The sequence below is a fragment of the Artibeus jamaicensis genome, unplaced genomic scaffold (assembly GCF_021234435.1).
Source record: "Artibeus jamaicensis isolate MK-2021 breed Jamaican fruit bat unplaced genomic scaffold, CSHL_Jam_final scaffold_537, whole genome shotgun sequence".
NCBI classification, from domain to species: domain Eukaryota; kingdom Metazoa; phylum Chordata; class Mammalia; order Chiroptera; family Phyllostomidae; genus Artibeus; species Artibeus jamaicensis.
This window is the reverse complement of record NW_026522047.1, coordinates 39358843-39380375: the sequence shown is the minus strand read 5'-3', so window position 1 is coordinate 39380375 and position 21533 is coordinate 39358843. Positions and strand designations below refer to the sequence as shown.

Below are 21533 nucleotides of genomic sequence, written 5' to 3'. Positions count from 1 at the left end.
CCTTTGCACTGGCCATTCCCTCATCACCCCATGACCTGTGCCTTGCCTTCTCCCAATTCAGCGGGAACTTCAGCTCCTCGGAGGGTCTTTATCTGACCCCCATCTCTTGTTAGGATTGTTAGGTGTGCCCCATCACGTCGCATCACTTTTAATTTTCATCCAGGCACTTCTATTTCAAAACAGCTGTATTTATTGAACCTACTCAGCCTTGTCCACTGCTGAGTCTCCAGCCCTGAGGCTGAGCCTGCCATGTAATAGGTGCTCAATAAATGTTGGCTGATTGAGTGAATTCATGTGCCCTCTCTTCCTGCCACATCCTACACCGTTTTTTTTTGGAGTCTGTCTACACAGAGGTGGAGGGCAAATTGAAGTATTAACCATATCCATGTTTTTTTTTTTTAAGCCTAGAGTAGGGCTGTGGGACCCAACTCCATACCCCCACCTGACCTGCAGTCATTCACACCTGGCTTCAGGTTGCCTTGTTTTATGAGGCAGGACCCACAAGTAATTTTAACTTCTTTTAAAATAAGAAGGAAAAATGAATATAATAATTAGAAGTACATAGTAATGAATTCTTCCTAGATTACATTTATCTTTATTTTTTTTAATTCTATTTATTTTTAGGGAGAGGGGAAGAGAGGGAAAAGGAGGGAGAGAGACATTACTGTGCAACAGGAACATCAGTTGCCTTTCGCACCCACTGCCAGGGCTGCCAGCAGCCCAGGATGTGCCCCAATCGGGAATGGAACCCGAGCCCTTCACCTGAAGGACACTCAATCCACTGCGCCGCACCAATCAGGGTTATATTCATCTTTATACCAACACAGCTGTAAAATGTAACTTTAAAAATATGTTTTCATAAAAGGGGTCCATGAAACAAAAGTTCCTGAGACCAGGGAAAGGAATAGTGTGGCTCTGCTTGACCCATTTTGCAGCGGGGAAACTCGGCGTAGGGGCGGGGGCGGCCAGGTTGGGGTACACGTAAGTGATACGTCCCTAGACACGGGAGACTCTGTGCCGTTGGCCGGGGGCTGAGGGCGGGGGAGATCAACCCAACGAAGCTAGGAATTTCCATGGGGTGCTCGCGCCATCTGCCGGGAACCTGCGGAGCTCCAGCTGCAGGGCGGGACCTGAATCGTGGCACTGCAGCTCCTGCTGGAGGCCGCTAGGCGACGCCATCTCACGTGAAAACCAGTTTCCTGGATCAGCCGGGGGAGCAGGCCTGCTGAAGTTTTTTTCTCCTCTGTAGCCCATCTGAATGCTTCAAGGTGGAGTTGCTAGATAAAATATAATACTGGCAGTGAAGTTAAATTTCATATAAACAAGAATAATTTTAGATATATCCTAAATATTGAACGGATTTTTTTTTCATTTTTTATCTGAAAATAAAATGAACACTTCTCCCTACCCACCCAGACTCCTAAGGCTTATCCCCATATCGTGGCCATGGGGCCCATACCCAGGTAAGTTGTACTGCCATATGTGCCTGGCCCTGGTAGCCCAAAAGATTAGTCACAATAATGAAATAATAAATTGAAAGCAATCTCCACATACCTTGGACCATGTCCCCCCTTGCTGAGAAGCTTTACATGGCGTCCGTCAACCTGGAAAGCAACCTGACTCATCCCTGTTGTTGGCAAGATTTCCCCCTTCTCATCTCCTCTGTGCCTCCTCCTCAGGGACTGGGGTCCCTGGTCTCGAAGGTTGATGTGGAGGTCCCTAAAGTACATAGCATTGCCAGCCTCTTGAGGTCATTCCCCCCAATTGTCCCCCAGATTGCAGGCCCATTGTCCGGGAGAGTTCCAAGTGCAGGTCCTGGTGAGCTGCCCCCATTACCCCAGGTCCCCAGTCCTGTCTGCCCCTTTTGGGGTCCCAGCCTCAAGCCCCAGGGTTACCTGGGGTTTAGTGGCAGCAGGTAGCAGAGAGGCCTCCACTTTTAAGCTGTTAAACATCCAGCCCCAGCTGTTGCCCCCCGCCCCAAAGTTAGGAGCCTGGGGAAGGGTTGTTTAGAGACTCAGCTGAGCTGGGGAGGGAAGCCACACATAAAGGGCCAGGCCCCAGCTCAGTGTCCGAAGTACAGGGAAGCCCCCTCCACACCCAGAAATTCCCAAACAGATCAGAATGCACACCTGCCCCACTCCAGGAAGGTGCATGGGCCTCCCTGTCTTAGTTTCCCCCTCTGTAGAATGGGTCAGTATTAATCCATTCCTCACACAATAGTTTTGGGGACTATATTTCTCTCTGCTATAAGGTAAGGAGGCAGGGTGGGGGGCTTCCCTCCTCATTCTCCTCCAGCCCACCTGCCTCTAGGGATTTCTCAAATCTATCAAATATATCCTGCCCCAGAGCCTTTGCACTGTCTTGTGCCCTCCATCTGGTATGTTCTTCCCCCATCTCTGTGTTCAGTTCACATTTCCTGGACACACCTCTTCCAGGAAGCCTTCCTGGACTTCCCCCCCCCCCCCACCAAAGTCAGGCTTCCAGTTATTCACAATGCACACATTTCCCCTTCATAACCCTTTCCACTGCATCTCCCTAGGTAGTTTGTCACTTACTGGCCCCGTCACCCACTAGACGGGGACTCCACACTGGTGGAGGCAGGGGCTGCTCATTGCTTCTGTGTGACCCCAGCCCCTACCACAGAGCCTGGCACACAGAAGGGTCTCTGAAACAGTGTCCAGCTGGATGGACGTGAAAATAAACAAAGAGCACACCATGTGTCTGCAGTTTTAAAATGATTCCCTTTCCTGAATGTTCCTTCCCTTTAATTTCATATTTTTAAAAAACTTTTTGTTTCAAGATGATTGTAGAATGCAGAGAGCTCCCTCATACCCTCACCAAGCTTCCCATATGAGTAACATCTTACAAAACTCAAGTACAATATTGCAATCAGGATATCGACATTGATGCAACCCAGCCACCCTCCTTGATTTCCCCATTTCACTTGTACTTGTGTGTGTGCGTGTGTGTGTGTGTGTGTATGCAGCACCATTTTATCACCTGAGTAAGTTTGTGAATTCACCACCACAGTCCAGGGACAGACCAATCAATCAAAAAGGTCCTTCAGGTCACCCACCCTCCTTTCTCTCCTCACCATCACCCTTCGCCTGGGCCACCCCGAATCCGTTCTTCATTCCTATAACTTCACCACCTCCAGGATGTTAATAGCTCGAATCACACATCATGAACCTCTGGGGATAGCCCTTCCCACTCAGCGTCATTCCCACAGATCCATCCAAGATGTACTGGTATCTGTAGTGTGTGCATAACTCTTTCTCCTGAGTCATAGCCTGTGGTGTGGCTGGCCCACAGTCCCTCACCCCATAACCTGTTGGAGGACTTCTGGTTGGTTCCACTTTGGGGCTTTTGCAAATATAGCTGCTATGGACACACATGTACAGGTTTTTGCATGAACTGAAGTTTTCATTTCTCTGAGATACATGCCCAAGGGTCCATCCCTCTTAAATTATTATTATTTTAATTGCTGACTGAGGATATGTCCATTGATTTTAGAGAGAGAGAAAGAACCATCAATGTGAGAGAGAAACATCGATCAGCCACCTTCTGTACACACCCCTACTGGGGATCAACCTGGATATGTGCCCTGACCAGGAATCGAACCTGCAACCTTTTGGTGTACAGGAAGATGCTCCAACCAACTGAGCCACCCAGCCAAGTCCCTCTTAGATTAATTTTTTAATTCTTTTTTCACAGAGAAGTCCTGCCACTCGCACATACTTCCTTTTTTTAATCCCCGCAACACACCTGCTTATTCTTCCACAAATATTTATTCAGCTTTACTGTACACTGGGCTCTGGGGATGCCCGAGAGACCCAGTGAGACATGCACCCGGAAGGTACCGTATAAGGCTGTTAGCACTGTGATGGGAAGCCAGATGGAGTGCCTGACCCAGCCTGGAGGGAGCTGGCCTGAGACTTGATGGGTGAGGGAGGCTACACCTGGCACAAAGAGGAAATTGCATGTGTAAAGGCCCTGATGCAAGAAGAATGGCAGCAGTTCAGGGAGCCACGGGGAGATAGTGACTTGGGGGAAGTGGGAGGTGGGCAGGGCCCGTGAACAAAAAGAATTTCACCCTCACATCCAGCCCATTCTGGAGGCTGGGTCTTGAAAACCAGACCGAACAAGCTTTAGGCTGATGTCAAAACGGCATAAATGTTCCAGACTTGGTCTCATATGAATATCTCTGCAAACCTGGGTTGTGTCCCCGTATAATCTGGGACCCTCTGAGGTTCAGGCAGCTCTCCGGAGCCACGAAGCCTTCAGCCTGCAGGGCTGTTGGGGAGATGGCACTATGCCCCCCTAGCAGGCACATGCAGCTCCACCTGCCAGCAAGTGGGGTTCCCACCCCGCTTTGTGGAATCTGGAGGGACTCTGACATCTCGGCGTGGAAAAGCGACATTTTAGCATTTCCAAGCCCACACCTCAGTAGGCGTGTAGTTTTTGCTTCTTCTCAGTAGTTTCTGCAAAGGAATGTCTGATTTTCCTGACCACCAACAGGAGGGAAGCCAAATGGCCCTCAGAGGAGCACTGAACTACTGGCCACTAAAGCAAAGCCTTCTCCTAACTTCCGGGGCCAGCCAACACCACATGGTCACAGCACCGCCAGGCTGAGTCCCTTAGCCCCTCAGAACAGCAAGAGATAAAAAATGGTCACTGTTCTAAGTCGCTCTCTTGGGCCGGTTTGTGACGTAGGGACCAATCCCTTGCCTTGCACAGCAGCTCTGTGCACTGTGCCCCAGGGGGTTCTCCTGACCAGGGTGCCGGGACATCCACCAAGCAGCAACAATTACATCCTGTTCCACCAATTTTAAGACACACAATGTATTCGCATTTTAAATCACTCACAATGGGATGAATCTTACAATCCTACAGGCAACCGCGAGGCAGTGTGTAAAAATGTCTGCTGAGTCTATTGACGCTCCCTGGAAAGTTTCCCACGGTGCCAGCATTGAAGCATCTTCAGTTTCAGGAAATGTAGGAACAATCATCACAATAGCAAGAGCAGCAAACATCACAGTCAATTTGTACCAGACATTACAGGAGAACAAAACATTTTCACTCAGATTATCTTGGACAAGAATATTAATTCTTGGACAAAAGATATTATAACAGAATAATAGCAGCTGCTGTCCAAGCAACACCTGTTCCCGAGCGGCCCACCTTCATCCATCCCGCCCGAGTCAGTTCAGAGAGGGGCAGCACGTTCCCTCAGGACGCACAGCCTGCAAGGCCCCGGCTGGCTGCTCCGGGCTTCAGTGTTTTGCAGGCGGGGTGGGCGGGGTGGCCGGAGGTCGGGGCCACGGGGGACGCGGTGGGGGACGGGGGAGCGCAGGAGCAGACGCGGCGCAGGGCCTGCCGGAAATGCGAGCCCAGGAACGCGTAGAGCAGCGGGTTCAAGGCTGAGTTGCTGTAAGACATGCAGTGCGCCCAGATCTTGAGCGCGTAAGCTGCGTAGCTGCGCGGGTGCCAGGAGCCAGCCGGACCCAGCGCCTGCAGCACCAGGAACAGCTGGATGGGGCCCCAGCAGGTAGCGAAGAGCAGCACCACCGCCGCCACCAGCCGTGACACCCTGGCCCGCACAGCGTTCGCTCGTTCCGCCAGCAGCTGCCCCTTGGGGGTGGGGGAGGTGGGAGGACAGGCTATGGGACATCCCCTCAGAGCTCCCCTCCTAGGCCCCCTCTGGGTCACCACTCCCTTAGATTCCTCCAGATGTGCCTCTCCCCAGCTGTGTCTACTCTCTTCCTAGCCTGGCCGCGCCCCCCACCCACCCAGCGGCGCACCTGCAGGGCGCTGTCAGCAGGCGCCTGGAGCACGGCGGCCCGGCCCAGGTGGCGAAGCATGGCCCCGTAGCAGGCACAGGTGGCGACTAGCGGCAGTAGGTAGAGTGCCAGCAGGTTGTAGAGTGCAAAGGCACGCTCGAGAGCGCGGCTGGGAAAGGCCTCGCTGCAGTAGGTGGGTGGTCCCAGCGAGAGGCGGTGCAGGGCGAGCACCGGAGCCGACATGGCTGCGGAGCCTGCACCACAGGCGCAGCTGAAAGACCTTGCCCGGAGAAGAGGGGCACGAGGGGGGCAGGGCCCTGGTCTCCCAGGTGCCTCCCCAATCTGCGCCCCCAGCGGTTCTTTGCAGGGAGTGCTATTGTGCCCGTTTCCCAGATGCAGGACCGAGGCTCCGAGAGGGTCAGTGAGTAGGAAGGTGGCCAGGGCACGAGGACTTGCCCCCCGCCCCCCGTGTGCCCCAGCGCTTCACTCACCCACCCAGATGCACAGGCTGACACAGAGCGCCAGGCGGGGCGTGCGGCGGTGCAGGGCATGAAGAGGGAACACCGTCACATACCAGCGGTCCACGCTCATGGCAGTCAGGGTGGCGCACGTGGCCTGCACCGAGACCTGGGAGTGCCAGGAGCTGGTGTGTGCCTCCTCTGACCCCCATCCCCGAGCTTCTGAGGCCTGTGTCTGCACCCACAATTCGAGTACTGCCTGCCCCCTACATGTCTCACGGCTCAGGCACACACAAGGCATATCCTGGAAGGGTCTTCGGATGCCACAAAATTGAAGGGGCAGAAGAAGAGTGATACTATACAGGACCCCAGGATGGTGGGGGCTTGAGGGGACCACTGGGGGTCTGCTGAGACCCAGAGGCTGAGATAAAGAGAGGCCGGTCATCCTCAGGACAGGCAGGGCAAGAACTGGGATGGCCCTCCCTGTGCCCATCACCGACCCCCAGTGCCTGTCCATACCCCTTCCCATTGCCTGGTTCCTCCGCACCCCTCTGCCCCACCCATCCCTTCAAGGCTCCACTTCCTCTTAGCTGCACCCACCAAACTCTAACCCCACCCCCACCTGCTAGGGCTGGGCCCCATCCTCCACTGCCTCAAGGGAGGTCCAGCCCACCCACACCCAGACCACACCTTGGTGGTTCCCCAGCTCCTCTCCTCCAGCCCCCAGCTCACCTGCTGAATGTAGTTGACAAACTTGCACATGAATTCACCCAGCACCCAGGCAGGCAGAGGGTAGAGCAGGGCAGTGAATGGCACACAGCACAGCAGGAAGGTCACGTCCGTGGCTGCCAGGTTGGCTGCAGACAGATAATGTGGGGGTGCTGGACGTGAGGCCCAGAACTCAGCCACCCAGCGCTTCTGGTCCAGCTCCCTAGCACCCTTCTTTGTCTGAGTGACCAGTAGGATGGCTCCAGAAGGCTCAGCACATACACCCTCCAGCCGTCCCTTCTACATTTCCAACATCCTCCTACACAAGCTTCGTAACTATTCCAGCTCCCAGACCTGACGGGGCTCTGCTTACCGAATTAGGTCTGGGAGAGCCTGCACCTCTGGACCTCAGTTTATTCATCTGCAAATTGGAGACAGTGGTGCCCCCTCAATATCCACCACAGAATGGAGAACACTGACTCAGCACACACCTGTGTGCTAGGCCACCCCATCACACAAATGTGCAAACCCAAGCCACTGTGGCAGAGACTGTAAACTGGGAGCCGGCAGGGCAAGCAGTGCCTCCCAGCGCTACTTTTATTCATTGGATACTGTGACAGAAGAACTACACTTAAATCAGACACCTACCTGGAGTGGGAGGGGCGAGCTCTCCAAGCCACACTCTCCCACCCCCTTTTAACTAGGCAGCCGGGGCTGGCCCCCATGAACCTTCTAATGCCAGAGTTCTCAACCTCTAACTTAAGGTACAGGGACAACAGGAAAAGGACTGGAGATGGGCAGGGGAGAGACTCCTCTCTGGGAGTGGCAGGCAGGCACCACGCAGTGCCTGGGTGCTCACCTATGTAGAAATTGGTCACTGTGTGCATCTGCTTGTGGCGACAGATGACGAAAATGACAAGCAAGTTCCCTGTCAGGCCGAGCAGCATCAGCACACCAAAGAAGAGCGGCACCAGCCAGGCATCTACAGGCCACAACGCAGGAGCCAGGCCATCTGAGACGTTGGTGCCGCAGCCTGTACAGCCAGATGCGTTGGCCAGTGCCCACCAGGACACATTGGGTCCAGACCTGGCAAAGTTGTGCATGGCTTTGTGACCCTCTTTTTATGGGCCCTCCGGGATTGCAGTGGAGATCCTGGTCCTGGCCACCTGCTGGGGATGCACCTGCGGAGCCGAGCTGGCGCCGAGCTGGAGCGAGCTGGAGCGGAGCTGGAGCCGAGAAGGGTGTAGACTGGAAGCCGCTGGACTCAGCTGCGCCTCTGCTCACTCACAGCAGCCACCTAGCATTTATACCTGATTCCCCGCCTCATCCCCTCCTCCCTGCCCCTCCTGCAGCCACTTGCCACTCCTCCCCCTGCCTGAGCCCCCTCCTGCATGGCAACCTTCTCCCCCCTCCCCGCCCCACTGAACGGTCAAGGTGAGAGCCCTGGGGGAGATGGACTGGAGGAAGGGCTGGGACAGAGCTGGGGTGGGGTAGGCTGTGTGGGGGCTGCTGTGGAAGGACCCACCCTGACAGGGGATAAGCCTCACTGCTCCGGGGGTCTGGCTGTTAGAAGATGACAGGTGTGGCTCAGTTGGTTGGGCATCGTCCCTTCTCCTCGAAGGGAAAGACGGAGGGTTTGACTCTAGTCGGGGGCACAGGCCTGGGTTGCAGGTTTTGTCCTCCCTCAGTCGGGGCACAGGTGAGAGGCAACCAACTGCTGTTTTTCTCTGGCATTCGTGTTTCTCCTTTTTTAAAAAAGATTTTACTTATTTATTTTTTAGAGAGAGAGGAAAGGGAAGAGAAAGAGAGGGAGAGAAGCATCAGTGTGTGGCTGCCTTTCACACACCCCATACTGGGGACCTGGCCCACAACCCAGGCATGTGCCCTGATTGGGGATCAAACCGGTGACCCTTTGGTTCACAGGCATGTGCTCAATCCACTGGGCAATACCAGTCAGGGCAATGTTTCTTCTCTTTCTACCTCCTTTCCCATCTCTAAAATAAATAAACAAAATCTTTTAAAACAGAACAATAGAGCACATAGACACCTGTGCCACTTGGACCCCCAGAGACTCACCCGCAAGGCACACAACAGTGTACTGGGATGGCACCATTGTGGAGTACTATGCAGCAGAGAAAAATGCTGCCACTTGTATAAAAAGACTAAAACAAGGAGGAGGGGAGAAATGAATATATATGCATGGGCATCAAAGCACATTAACTGTCTCCAGGGGTAAATACAAAGAGCCAGGGGGAGGAGAATATTCTCCTGTTTACCCTTTTTATACCTTCAAAATTATTCTTGACAAATCAGAATAAAAATTAGAATGGGAAGAAAAATCCATGTGGAGTGGTAATGAGGGACAAGTTAGGGCAAAGAGACCCTCAGCCATCAGGTGTGGGTAGTGGAACCATCTGGGGGAAGCTGCTGAGTCGAATGGGCCCGCGGGAGCAGTCAGCAGAAGGCTGGACCTTTGAGGTGGGGACTTGCGCAGCGGCGGCAGCTCGCCGCAGACAGGCAGAGGGTCTGGGAGGATGTGGAGAAGGTGCAGCCCAGGTTCCTGGGAGGTGAGGCCCCATGAGGTCAAGGCCCGGGCTGTGCACTCTAGAATTGGTGCGTCATGGGCCAGAGCAGGAGAGCGACCTTTGTGCCCCAGAGCCCCTCTTCCCCTCTGTCTTCTCTCCTGACACGTGTCACCGTCGATGTCTTTTGCATCTGAGCATGTTTGTCTATGGTATGAGTTCTTTGGGAACCTTTTTTAAAAAAAGATTTTATTTATTTAGCCCTGACTGGCGTGGTCAGTGGATTGTGTGCCAGCCTGTGAACCGAGAGGTCACTGGTCAAACACCGATCACTTGCCTCTCACACACCCCCAAATGGGGACCTGGCTTCCAACACAGTCAGGTGCCCTGAGTGGGAATGGAACCCAGAGACCTTTTGGTCTAGGCTGGAGGACCAAAAGGCAGGATCTTTTAGTTGCTTCTCCCTTTTTCTCCCTACCTTCTTCTTTATCTATTAAAATAATTGGGGTATTGGTCCTGTAAAATTTACACAGGCTGGATTTGGCTAGTTGCATGCCTGTGGTACAGGTTCCCACTTTTTTAATAGACCAAAGGGTGGATTCTAGATTCTAAACAGGTTGAATTCTACACCCTAAACCCTCCTGTGGCTCCCCATTGCCCTCAGGACCAAAACCAGACCTGTCCTCACAGGGGCACCAGGCTCAGGGGTCTGCCCCCTCCCCTCCACCTCTGTTCTCTGCCCCTGACTCATCTCCCTGCTCTGGCCACTCTGGATGTTGTTGGCTGTGGCCTCTGCCTGGCGCACTATTCCTGGTTTGCAGCTTGCCAGTCCCTGCCCAGAGACTCCTTTTCCTCACCTGCTGGGTGAGGCACGGGTCCATCTTGGTCATAGCTGGGCCCTGCAGAGACCAGGAGCAGCCCTACGTTTGTTCAGTGAATAAGCCCTAACAGGCAAAAGGGGCGGCGCTGACTTCCTAATTTTAGAAATGAGTAAACTGAGGCACCCAGCTGGTCCTCCGGGGGCCTCACTTTCATGAACGACTGGGAGCGGGCCGGTGGAAGCAAAGGCCCCGTGGGCGTAGAGTGGAAAAGGAGCATGGGTCATTTCATCTTTCCACGGCCTCGGGAAAGGACATCCCCCTCCGCCCCTCTTACCCAAGCCTCAGTTTCCCATTCCCCGGAGCTAGGTGCCCCGCTATGCCCGCACCCTAGGTTTGTGGCTGCCGTCCCCCGCCTTTCCACCTCAGTTTCTCCTTAGGTCCCCCGAAAGCTTAGGTCCCCCGAAAGCTGGGTGCCCACTCCAACCGCAGCCCGGGGTCTGGCCGCCTTCCCGGAGGCGGTCCCTGCCCCGCGCGGCCAGCCTCCAAGACCCGCCCCGGCCCGCCTCTGTGCGTCCGTCACTTCCTGCCCAGTCCAGAGAAGGCCCTGCCACCTGGCCGCAGCAACAGCGACACTTGAGCCATGGTTGCGCTGGAGAACCCCGAGGGCTGCTCAGAGGAGGTGGCGGCGACCCCAGGGGTCATTCCGGGCAGGCGCCAGACGCAGTGAGCGCGGCGGGGCGGGCGGGGCGCGCCCCCGCCACCGGGGCTCTGGGGCTCCCTTCCCTCGATGCCCTCCTCTCAATGCTCTCCCCAGCTGCAGCCCCGGGCCCGCCCCGCCTCCGCGACACCCCCTAGATGCGGGAAGGGGGGGCTTATTGTTACCCCGTGTTTACTTGCAGAAATCCCATTCCCGACACACGCGGGTATTTGCTGGGGTGGAGGGGGCACACTTCGATGGTGGGTTTAAGGATCCTGGCGGCCCTGGAGTCTCGGGTACTGGACTGTCTGGGGGTTCTGTGAGCCTGTTAGTGCTTGGGGTGAGGCGGCCGCTGTGTGGTGTCCCTAGGGCTTTTCTCCACACGCAGTGTTCCTTTCCCAGGCTGTGTAGTCACCCCACAGCTAGGGCTGCATCCCCGACTGAGTTATCAACCCCCCTCCCCCTCCTGAGTTTACAGGGCTGTGGTTTATCTCCGGCTACATACTCAGATTAACAGCGGGGCCGGGGGGGGGGGGGCGGATATCTTAAAACCTGGGCAACCGGAGCCTCTCTGCTCAGGGAGGGAGGCGTGAAGCAGGTGGAGAGACCCCATATGGGTGTAGACCCCCCCAATATGAGTGTGCATCCTTTGGGTCTCAGATTCTATTTGAACCATGGTGTTGCGGAAACCTGCATGTTCCGCCCTTCTGGGCCTCAGTTTCCCCACTTGTGAAGTGTGAGAACAACAGCGACCTCTTCTCAGACTGGCTGGGGGATCAGTGACCCTGTGCCCCCTGAGGTGCCCGGCACTGGAGTGTCCATTCTTTAATCGTCTTAAACATCTGTATTGTTTTAAAAGGATTTTATAATTTCATTATTATTATGATTATGTTATTTATTTACTTTAAAGATTTCATTTATCTAGACAAAGGGGAAGGTGGGGAGAAAGACAGGAAAAGAGACATTGATGTGAGAGAGAGACATGAATTGGTTGCCTCTCAAATGCGCTCCAACAAGGGACCAATCCCATGACCCAGGCATGTGCCCTGGTGGGAATTGAAGCCATAACCTTTTGTTTCTCGGATGACTGCCAAACAAACTGAGCCACACTGGCCAGGGCTATTGTACTTTATTATTCCCTAATGTTATCTTCTCTGGGCATTTACCAGAGGCCCTGCTGGTCTCTACAGATGTGCGTAGGTACCAGGGACAATACTTCTTTTAAGAGGCCTTAACCACTCAAAGTGGGTATTTGTGTGTTCCTTTCACCCAAACAGGATGCCTCCCCTCCAAGTTTTGGGGGGTGTGGCCACTTCTGCATGGGGGATTCAGCTGGCCCCACCCAGCCTGAGTCACCTCTGCTCTGAGCCCTCTTGGTTCCTGCCAGGGCAGTGGGTTCCTCTCTTGCCTGCTTCTGGGGGAGGGGACAGGTCAGAGAAGGGGATTTCCCCCCAGGGCAGTGGGTGTCAAAATTCCCCATTTCAGGGAGCAGAATTGGGGACATTGGAATGGGGTCCCCCGAAACCCAACCTGATTTAGCAGCTGTTCACCACTTGGCTGTCCAGGAAGCCTCAGGTGCCCCTCTGGGTTCTCAGTTTCCCAATCTGCAAAGGGGTGTCTGGGTGACATGGGGAGCAGAGGAAGTGGCCCTTGGATGTATAAACAAGCAGCTATTGAACACCTGCTGTGGGTCTCGTGTTGGGGACACAGGAGAGACCAATGAGACCTCATCCTGTGTCCTGTTCACACAGGAAGGTGAGGATTAAGGAGTAAACACATGCATGGATTAGCTGATTTGGGGTGTCAACTGGTGAAACAGGCAAACTGGGTTGATTGGGCCAGTGGGGGGCGGGGCAGTTTTCCAGGAGTGAGGTTTGAGCAGAGGCCAGAAGGAGCTGAGAAAGGGTGCTCCAGGCAGAGGGCTCAGCGTATACAAGGGTCCTGAGGTGGGTCATTGCTGGCTAGTTTGAGGAACATGAAAAGACCCATGTGGCCAGAGCAGAGGAGGCCCTCAGGGGAGAGATGAGGTCAGGCATCAATATTTTGCCATGTAGAGATATCTTACATAAAGTTTATACTGACATCCAACACCCCTCCCCCAGCCTTTATTGCAAATCTGACTTCCTAGGTAATTGTGCCCTGCTCCCTCTATGCCCTGTCCTCTCTGTGTCTTGAGTGGGGATTGGGCGGGGGCTGGGGGGAGTCGCCGGTGTCTAGGCCACCTATTTCTTATCTCCTGTTGGAATCTGGTTGAAGTCAGCAAGCTTGAATTGACTGTAGACTTCTTTTCCAGTGCTCAGCTCAGTGCTTGAGGCCCACAAGAGGGTAAAAAGCCCCCTGAATGCCTTTGGGCCCAGACACAGACCATGTGGTGTGGGTTCAGGACAGGAGGGGTGGTCCTTGCCCTGAGGGTGCTGGGGAGCCATGGGTGGTGGTGGAGCAGGGAAGATACCAGTTGGGTCTTAGCTACATGGACTTTGGTCTGGGGAGCCCACTGCAGATTTCTGTGGACCCACGAATGAAGCAGGAGGGAGGTTTTCTCCCGGTGGTGGTGGGGGGGCGGTCCTGTTCAGACTCAGATTCAAATCTTAGCTCCGTTCCTACCTTGGAAGTGCCAAGAATCCCCATTTCCCAGAGCCCCATGCCCTGGGGGCTAGAGCTCTCTCACTGGGTCCTACCCTGCTCTGATGTCCCCTGACAGCTCTCCCCGGATGTGGCTTCTGTTATCGGCCCAACCAGGCTTCCATCCTGGACTCTGTCCAGCTCCTACAGTGGAGACATAGGCACTGGAGCCCCAGGGAGGCCATGAATGAATCTGGGGTTTGGGGTGGGGGGTGTTTGGGCCTCTGGAAGGTGACTCTCAGGTCAGATCCTATGCTGACTTAATATGTGAACATTCAACCCAGGGATGTTGCTATTATCATTGGTGTGACTGAAGGGGTGAGCTTTCCATCACAGGAGGAAACCAAGCAGATGGGGGCTGGGTTGCCAGGGTAGGGTGCCTGTCTCAGCTTCTCTTGGTTTTGAGTGTCCTTTCCTAGACTTACAAACATCCAAAGGGATTTTCTGGAACATCTGATCCAGCAGTTAATTTTTTGAGCAGCTGCTGTGTGCCAGGCACAGCTATGAGTGCCCGAGTGGAAGTTATGACCTAGTGAGAGAGGAGAGCAGTCATCAGTGAAGTAGAATGTATGGTGATCAGAAAGCCAAAGGAGTGGACAGAAGAGGTTGCGGTTTCACTGAGGAGATTTCAGCAGAAGCCAAAAGGAAGTGAGCCAGTGAGCCATTCGGAGTTTAGGGGATTGTGCACCAGGCAGAGGGTGCACCCAGTGCAAAGGCACAGAGGTGGGGCTGGCCTGACTTACTAGAGGAGAAGCAGGAGATGACTGGAGTAGAATGAATGAGGGGAAGGGAGTTAGGACATGGGGTGGGGAATCTCGGCACCCCACACCCTTTAAGGACCAGAACCCACCATCTCCCTACAGGGTGAGGGTTTCTGAACCCACTGGGGACCATTCTATGGTCTATACGAGTCTGCTGGGGACCATCCTATGGTTTGGGGTTGTCAGGGGCTGACCGGGAAGGTCCAGCAACTTCTTGTCAGGAAGTTTTCATCTCAGAGTCCCCTGCTGCTTCCCCACACCTGGCCTATGAGTCCCCAGCAGGAGGCTTGGTGGCACTGCTAATCCATCTCCATACTTAATGCCATTTGCTTTGAGGAGGGCAGATTAATGGAGGGGCGAGTGGGGGGGACGGGTACTTCAGCCTCTTCCCTGCTCCTGGCAGCTGCGCTCAGGTGAATCATGTTTTTGAGAAACTCCCAGAGGATGGTGGTGTTCAAATTCCAGGTACTCTGGGCCTCACCGGCTAGCAGCTAATATCTGGAAGCCTGAGGGAGGGGCAACAGCTTTTCTTGGCCACCCACCCAGTGTGTGAATTCAGTCAAGGGTTTGCTCTGAGCCAGAGTTTACTACTCTGTCATCATGATTATGCCTGCCTTTCGGGCGATGTGACAATGAAATTGTAATGGTCCATAGTTACACACGTGGCAGGAGGTGAGCTCCCTGCTGCTGAGGGAAACCAAGCAGGTGATGGTTGTGGTAGAATGGCAGTGGTGGGGTTCTGCCTGGGGATCTTGGCCCTGAGGACTGCTCCCCATTCCCAAACCCCTGCCCACAGACACCTTGCAGGATGCTTGCCCACTCTAGCCGGCTCCCAGGTGAAGAGGTTCTCAGCCTCCAAGCGGAAGCAGCACTTCATCAACCAGGCTGTGCGGAACTCAGACCTTGTGCCCAAGGCCAAGGGGCGGAAGAGCCTCCAGCGCTTGGAGAACAGTGAGTGAGCAGGGGTCAGGGACACCTCCTGGTGGTTCCTAGGCCTCAGATGAGAATAGTGCACATGTTGAAATGATCTGTTTTCCTTACCATGAGCCTGGCTCTGAGCTGGGCAATGTTGGAGCAGGGCCAGAGGGAGCTTTGGGCATTGGAGCTTGGGCTTTAAAGGGTGTGTAGGAGTTCAACAAGGCAGAGAGAGGTAGGAGGAGGTCTGGAGGCAGGATGGTTTCCATGCCTTCTGGGAAAGACAGCTGGCGTGTGGAGGTGGGGAGGCTGGTACGAGCCAGAGAGTAAAGACCATAAATACCGAGGGATGGGGAAGAAAGATATTCCACCAGTATCCATGGAGCTTGGGGGACCCCAAATGCCACACCCCAGCTCAGAGACCATCTCTTTCCACGTAGCCCAGTACCTTCTGACCCTGCTGGAGACAGATGGGGGCACACTGGGTCCGGAAGATGGGGACCTGGCACCCCCTGCAGCACCCGGCATCTTTGCGGAGGCCTGCAACAATGAGACCTATGTTGAGGTGAGGCCCCTCCCCCCTCGCCTGCTCCATCTGCTCCAGCCACACTGGCCTTTGCGTTTCTGTTCTGGCTCTCGGTACCAGGCATTGCCTGTGGTAGTGCCTCTGCCAGAAGTACCTGCCAACCTCTGGTCCCATGATGAATACCCCTTCAATCTCCTTCGGGGTCCCCAGACAAGGCCAGAACCTTCCAGCACCCATGGTTCATCTACTCATACATATAGATACCCCTCCCCAGACGAGCAGGTCCTCAATGCCCCGTGAGCAAGTGGTGGGTCCAGTGGGCAAAGGTGTCCACAAGGAGTATTTCTTTTTTTTTAATTTTAAAAAATATTTTATTTATTTATCTTTAGAGGGGAAGGGAAGGAGAGAGGGAGAGAAACATCAATGTATGGTTGCCTTTCGTGCGTCCCCTGCTGAGAACTGGCCTGCAGGGAACTGGTCTGCAACCCAGGCATGTGCCCTGACTGAGAATCGAACCTCAATTGTGTGGTTTGCAGGCCCGCACTCAATCCACTGAGCTACACCAGCCAGGGCCTCACAAGGAGTATTTCCATGTACTTTGTGACCCCCTGTGTATATTGGCCAGATGGGGAAACTGAGGCCCAGAAACTCCCTGTCATTAGCTCAGGGCCTGCCTGCCTGTGTTCCAGGTCTGGAATGACTTCATGAACCGCTCTGGGGAGGAGCAGGAACGGGTCCTTCAGTACCTGGAGGATGAGGGCAAGAGCAAGGCGCGGAGGAGGGGGCCCAACCGGGGGGAGGACCGGAGGAGAGGTGCGGCTTGCGTGGGGTGGACAGGGGGCCAGGCAGGTGGATTGGGGGCTGGCCTACTATGTGGGGTGGGCTGGGGTCAGGTGGGGAGGAGCCTGGCAGGGGCAGGCAGGTGGTTTGCTTTAGCTGCTACCCCAAGCCTTGGACTCTTGCAGAAGACCCCGCCTACACCCCTGGAGAATGCTTCCAGCGCATCAGCCGGCGTCTTCGAGCTGTTCTCAAACGGAGTCGCATCCCCATGGTGAGTGCCTGGCTGGGGCTATCTCTTCCCATCTGCCTATCTCAACTTTTCAACTGGGGGTGGTGTGAGGGGACACCAGTTACTTAATATGCATGCTGTGGTGGAGACAGGGCAGGATACACACCATTGTGATCAGAATGCAGGACCCAGGGCTGGTTAAGGGCTCTCCTGAGAGTGGGAGGACCAGGGGCAGTGAAGATAGACCCTGCAGGATATGTAGGAGTTCACCAGGCAGAAGCTGCAGGCATTCAAAAGTCTGGAGATTTCTAAGTGCCTGGAATCCTTGGAACCAGTTAAGTAGCTCATGATGCCGGTCAGAGGCCACATTTGAACCCAAAGCCTTGAACCCCAAAGCTTTGAGCTCCAGAGGCTGTCCTGGGCGTGGGGGAGCCTAGATAGCCCACCCAAGGTCCCAAAGTCAGCCTGACCCCTGGGTCCATCTCTCCTGCAGGAAACACTGGAGATCTGGGAGGAGCGGCTGCTAAGGTTCTTTTCCGTGTCCCCCCAGGCTGTGTACACAGCCATGCTGGACAACAGGTGACTAGTGGGAACAGGCGTGGCAAGCCCTCGGGTGGCTGGTTCCAGCCCATGGCCACTCACTGCTCATTCCTCCACAGCTTTGAGAGGCTCCTACTCCATGCTGTCTGCCAGTACATGGACCTCATCTCGGCCAGTGAGTGCCTGGTAGCCCCAGGACCCTCCCAGTGAGCCCATTCTGCCCAAGGACACGGAGGCTGCACGGGGCTTGCCTTCTCAGTGGGAGGTTTCTGGGAGTGGGGTGGGGGTGGGGGACAGCTCGAGCAGAGCTGTGGTAGTGAGGTGCTGTGTTTATTCCTCAGAGGTGCCTGTGTGATGCTGTGTACACAGACTGCCCACCCCCACCACACCCTCAGGGCCAGGGGGAAAGAAGGGCTTATATGGGGTGATGAAGCTGAGCCTCAAGGGGCCCCAATAGAAGAGGAGGGTATCCCAGCCCTGGCTGGTGTAGCTCAGTGGATTGAGCGCGGGCCCGCGAACCAGACAATCGAGGTTCGATTCCCAGTCAGGGCACATGCCTGGGTTGCAGGCCGGTTCCCTGCAGGCCAGTTCCCAGCAGGGTACGCACGAAAGGCAACCGTACATTGATGTTTCTCTCCCTCTCTCCTTCCCTTCCCCTCTAAAGATAAATAAATGAAATCTTAAAAAAAAAAAAGAGGAGGGGATCCCAGTGCCTGCAGAGTCCTCATTTAGCCATAGTCCCCTCCACTGTGCCACACATGATTTTGGGCAAGTGCCCCCTCCCAGGGCCTGTGTCTCCACTCACAGAGGGGGTGGTCTCAGGACACAGCCCTATAGGGAGGGTGCTTGCAGGCCCCTGCTGGCCCTGGGCACCCCACTGAGCCCTCACTCCCCACACCTGGCTTTCTGCCTCTCCATTTCCTGTTCAGAGTTTCTGAGGAGACAGTTCCCTTGGCAACCCAGGATGGTTCATCTTTTGGTGGGAGAGCAGCAAGCAGCCCTCAAGCGGCCCTCGTGCCTTTGTTCCCATAGATTCAGGATGGAAGTGGGAGGCAGGTGTAGGGGGGATGCTTCTCTGCTGGAGTCCAGCTGTTGCCTGAACACAGAGGAGGACAGGACCTGGCAAGACGGGGAGTAGGGGAGAGGGAACAGCTGTGCAGAAGCCTCCAGGTGGGGTCGAGCTCAGAGTCAGCCCTCGGGCAGCGAAGGAAGGAGGAGACCAGGAAGGAGGCAGGATATTTGTTCAGGGCCAGGAGTTTCTCAGGGCATCCTTCTGAACATGGAATAAGGAACAGAAAAGATGAAATGGGTTGCAGATGGAGGTTCTCAAGGAGCTGGAGCTGTTCTCCTGAGGCCGGCACGGTCAGCCAGACCCCAAGTGCCAGCTTGCCATGACCTCTAGCAGGAAGAGCCAAGGGCACAGCCCCTGTGTGTGCCATGACTCTTGCATTCCTTTCATTTTTGCCCCACTGGTCACTCTTACAGGTGCCAACCTGGAGGGCAAGAGGCAGATGAAGGTCAGCAACCGGCACCTGGACTTCCTCCCCCCTGGGCTACTTCTTTCCGCTTACCTGGAGCAACGCAGCTGATGCCAGCCCATCGCCCCCCCCTTCCCGTCAAGACTTTCCATACCACCCACTAAAATGTTTGTCATTTTTAGAATTTGTCCTTGGAAACATGCTGTCCCCATGGGGTGGCACTCTTACCCTGGCCCCATCCTATCTCAGCTCTTCCAGGTAAATGCTGGGAGCTGGCGCTGCCCCAGACTATGTCAGGCCCATAGCTTCCTGCTCTGGGACTTGTATTTGGATGGGGAGACCTGGCCTGTTCTCTTCCATGTTCCTTCTTTGGTCAGCTTTTTAGCCCAGTGTGAAGCTTAAGCAAGGAGGAAGAGGCTAGGGGTTTTTTTTGTTTTTGTTTTTTTAATTTTTTAAATCACTTTTAATGAATTCGGCATGATAGATAGATTTTTAAATTTCCCTTTTGGGAAGAAAAACCAAATACTTGCCCCAACTGATAAATCGGGGAGACTTATTCTATCCTCTGCTTGACCTCCCTCCCAATTTTTGGCTGGAATTGGGGGGGTCTCTGGGGTGCTCCCCTCACCCCAGGAACGTTACGTGTTGTGAGCGTGTGTGTGCATGCGTATACCCGCCGATGTCCTGTGACCCAGGGCAGAAGCTGTGTCTTAATGGCTGGTTTTACCCTCTTTTTGGAATGTGTGTTTTCCTCCCCTGGTGGCTCTTGGGGCCCTGCCTGCTCTACAACCCCTCTCCCCAATTTCTCTCCCCTCTCTTCATCCTGGGGGCCTGGGACTTCCAGCCAGAAGCCTCTGCCTTCTTACTACCATGCTCCCCTCTTCACGTCTCTTCACCTCCCACCACCCCCAGCCTGACTCTGGCGTGTTGCTTTGGGGTATCTTTGTGCTGGTCACCCTGACCTGGGCCCCAAGAGCAGGGTTGGGGGACCCCCTACCTTTACTCCCGTGTGTGTGGCTAGTTGTGCTTTGGGAAAAGTGGAGAATTCAATAAATTTCTGGTGCTCTGGTCTCCAGATGTGGAGTTTTCTTTTGGGGCAGGGCTCGGGGCAAGATGGGTACTCAGAATGTGCCTGGCCCTGGTCATGGAGGGCCGGGGGCCTGGAGGAGGGCCTCCACACTGAGTGACACGCGGAGCGTGAGGCACTTGATGAGACTGCCAGAGCTTCTGGTGTTGGCTTTGCTGCCTTGGCCCCTGCTGGGTGCCCAGGCTCAAACATGAGCTCTGCCATTTCTCAGTTGTATGACCTCTAAAAAGTCACATGAAGTTCCTGGGGCAGCGGCACAAAACACCACACACTGCAGTAAAATAACCCACACTCAGGCTGAAAGCAACAGGGGTTTACTGTCTCCCAGTTCTGAAGGCCAGAAGTCCAAGTTTAAAAGTGTTGCTTCCCACTGCTCCTAGCTCCTAGTAGCTTTGTTGTCCCTTAGCTCCACCCCCCTGAGGGCAGAGAGTTAATTATGGGGAGAGCTGCAGAGGTTTGTCTCTTCACCCATGCATGAGTTTATTCAGTCATACCAGTGTGAGGCATGCATATTTGTACTTTGAGCTAAAATGTGGTATTACTTGGTTTTGTTGCAGCAATGTTTTCAGGTTTGGCTGCTCTCAGTGGAGTCCTGTGTCTCTTTAGGGACCCCCATCATTGTGGGGTTTTCATTTCTGGAGCAACACGGTCCTGGCTTTCTGCCATTACATGATGCTTGGGCTGGGCTGATGTATTTCTCCAAGAAGCCCAGTTTCTTTTATCAGAGTACCGAGTTAGAAACCAGTGGGCACTGGGGGCACTGCATTCCATTTCAACATGTGTTTAGTCTTAAAGGTAGACACTAAATAATGGAAATCCAAATGGCAAGTAATGAGGACAAAAGAAGATCCTGAGTAACAAGCTTGGAGGCTCCCATTTGTAAAGGGGATCCAACTCCAGGTTCTCAGAGGACAGGACTGGGCCTCAGGGAGTGCGGCTATGTGGGGTCCTTGCCCTCTTCCCCGGCTCGGTTCTCAGGCTGTGGGGTCTTCAGGCCTTTGTCCAGGTGGTGCCTTCCACCTGGTCACCCTCCCCTGAAATCCTAGGAGGCCCTCCTACAGAAGACCCTCCAAACTTGGGAGAGTGTAGCACCTAGTAGGAACAGGAGCAGCTTTCGGAGGTCAAGTTGGGGAAGGGGTGGGAATCCAGAATGTTGGATAAGTTACTTCACCTACCAGCACCTGCCTGCGCACCTATAAACAACACAAAAGTATGCAAGTACAGAATCGAACCAGCTTTTATAGTTGAAAATGGACTCTGAAGTTAGGGTAGCCCTTGAACTGGCGAGCAAGGTACTTCCTCGCCCAACCTCAGTACCCCATCCACGGATTTTAGAAAAGCAAAATGTGGGGCACACACTTGGCAAATTTACGTGTTATCCTCGCGCAAGTGACACACTACTCTTTTTATCATTCTGCTTCGGACTGATGTATTACAAAAAGGAACACAAGTTGCGCGAGGCAAGGGGCGGCCTAGACCTTGGGGCTACTTACAGAATATATACTTTCATTAAGGGTGAATTATGTTCCAAAGGTTTAGCAACCCATCTTTATATGATAGTGCAGCACACAGCGTAACCAAATGGGGTAGTTCATTGGGGCTGAGAAAA

The 21533-nt window shown here is 54.4% G+C and overlaps 2 protein-coding genes across 2 annotated transcripts; one reads left to right on the top strand and one right to left on the bottom strand.

Moving 5' to 3' along the window:
• Positions 1-3870: 3870 nt before the first annotated feature.
• Positions 3871-10780, bottom strand: KISS1R (KISS1 receptor). The gene is made up of 8 exons (XM_053658550.1): positions 10711-10780; positions 10326-10367; positions 7806-8172; positions 6971-7095; positions 6272-6407; positions 5802-6034; positions 4867-5631; positions 3871-3959 (listed from the first exon to the last, which is right to left on the bottom strand). Exons 3-7 carry the CDS (start codon positions 8047-8049, stop codon positions 5230-5232), a joined length of 1140 nt encoding a protein of 379 aa, XP_053514525.1. The 5' UTR covers positions 8050-8172; positions 10326-10367; positions 10711-10780; the 3' UTR covers positions 3871-3959; positions 4867-5229.
• Positions 10781-10875: 95 nt separating this feature from the next.
• Positions 10876-19912, top strand: R3HDM4 (R3H domain containing 4). The gene is made up of 8 exons (XM_037139043.2): positions 10876-11012; positions 15166-15320; positions 15725-15849; positions 16500-16623; positions 16776-16861; positions 17313-17398; positions 17479-17534; positions 18845-19912. The coding sequence occupies exons 1-8, from the start codon at positions 10930-10932 to the stop codon at positions 18946-18948; spliced, it is 819 nt and encodes a 272-aa protein (XP_036994938.1). The 5' UTR covers positions 10876-10929; the 3' UTR covers positions 18949-19912.
• Positions 19913-21533: the final 1621 nt, after the last annotated feature.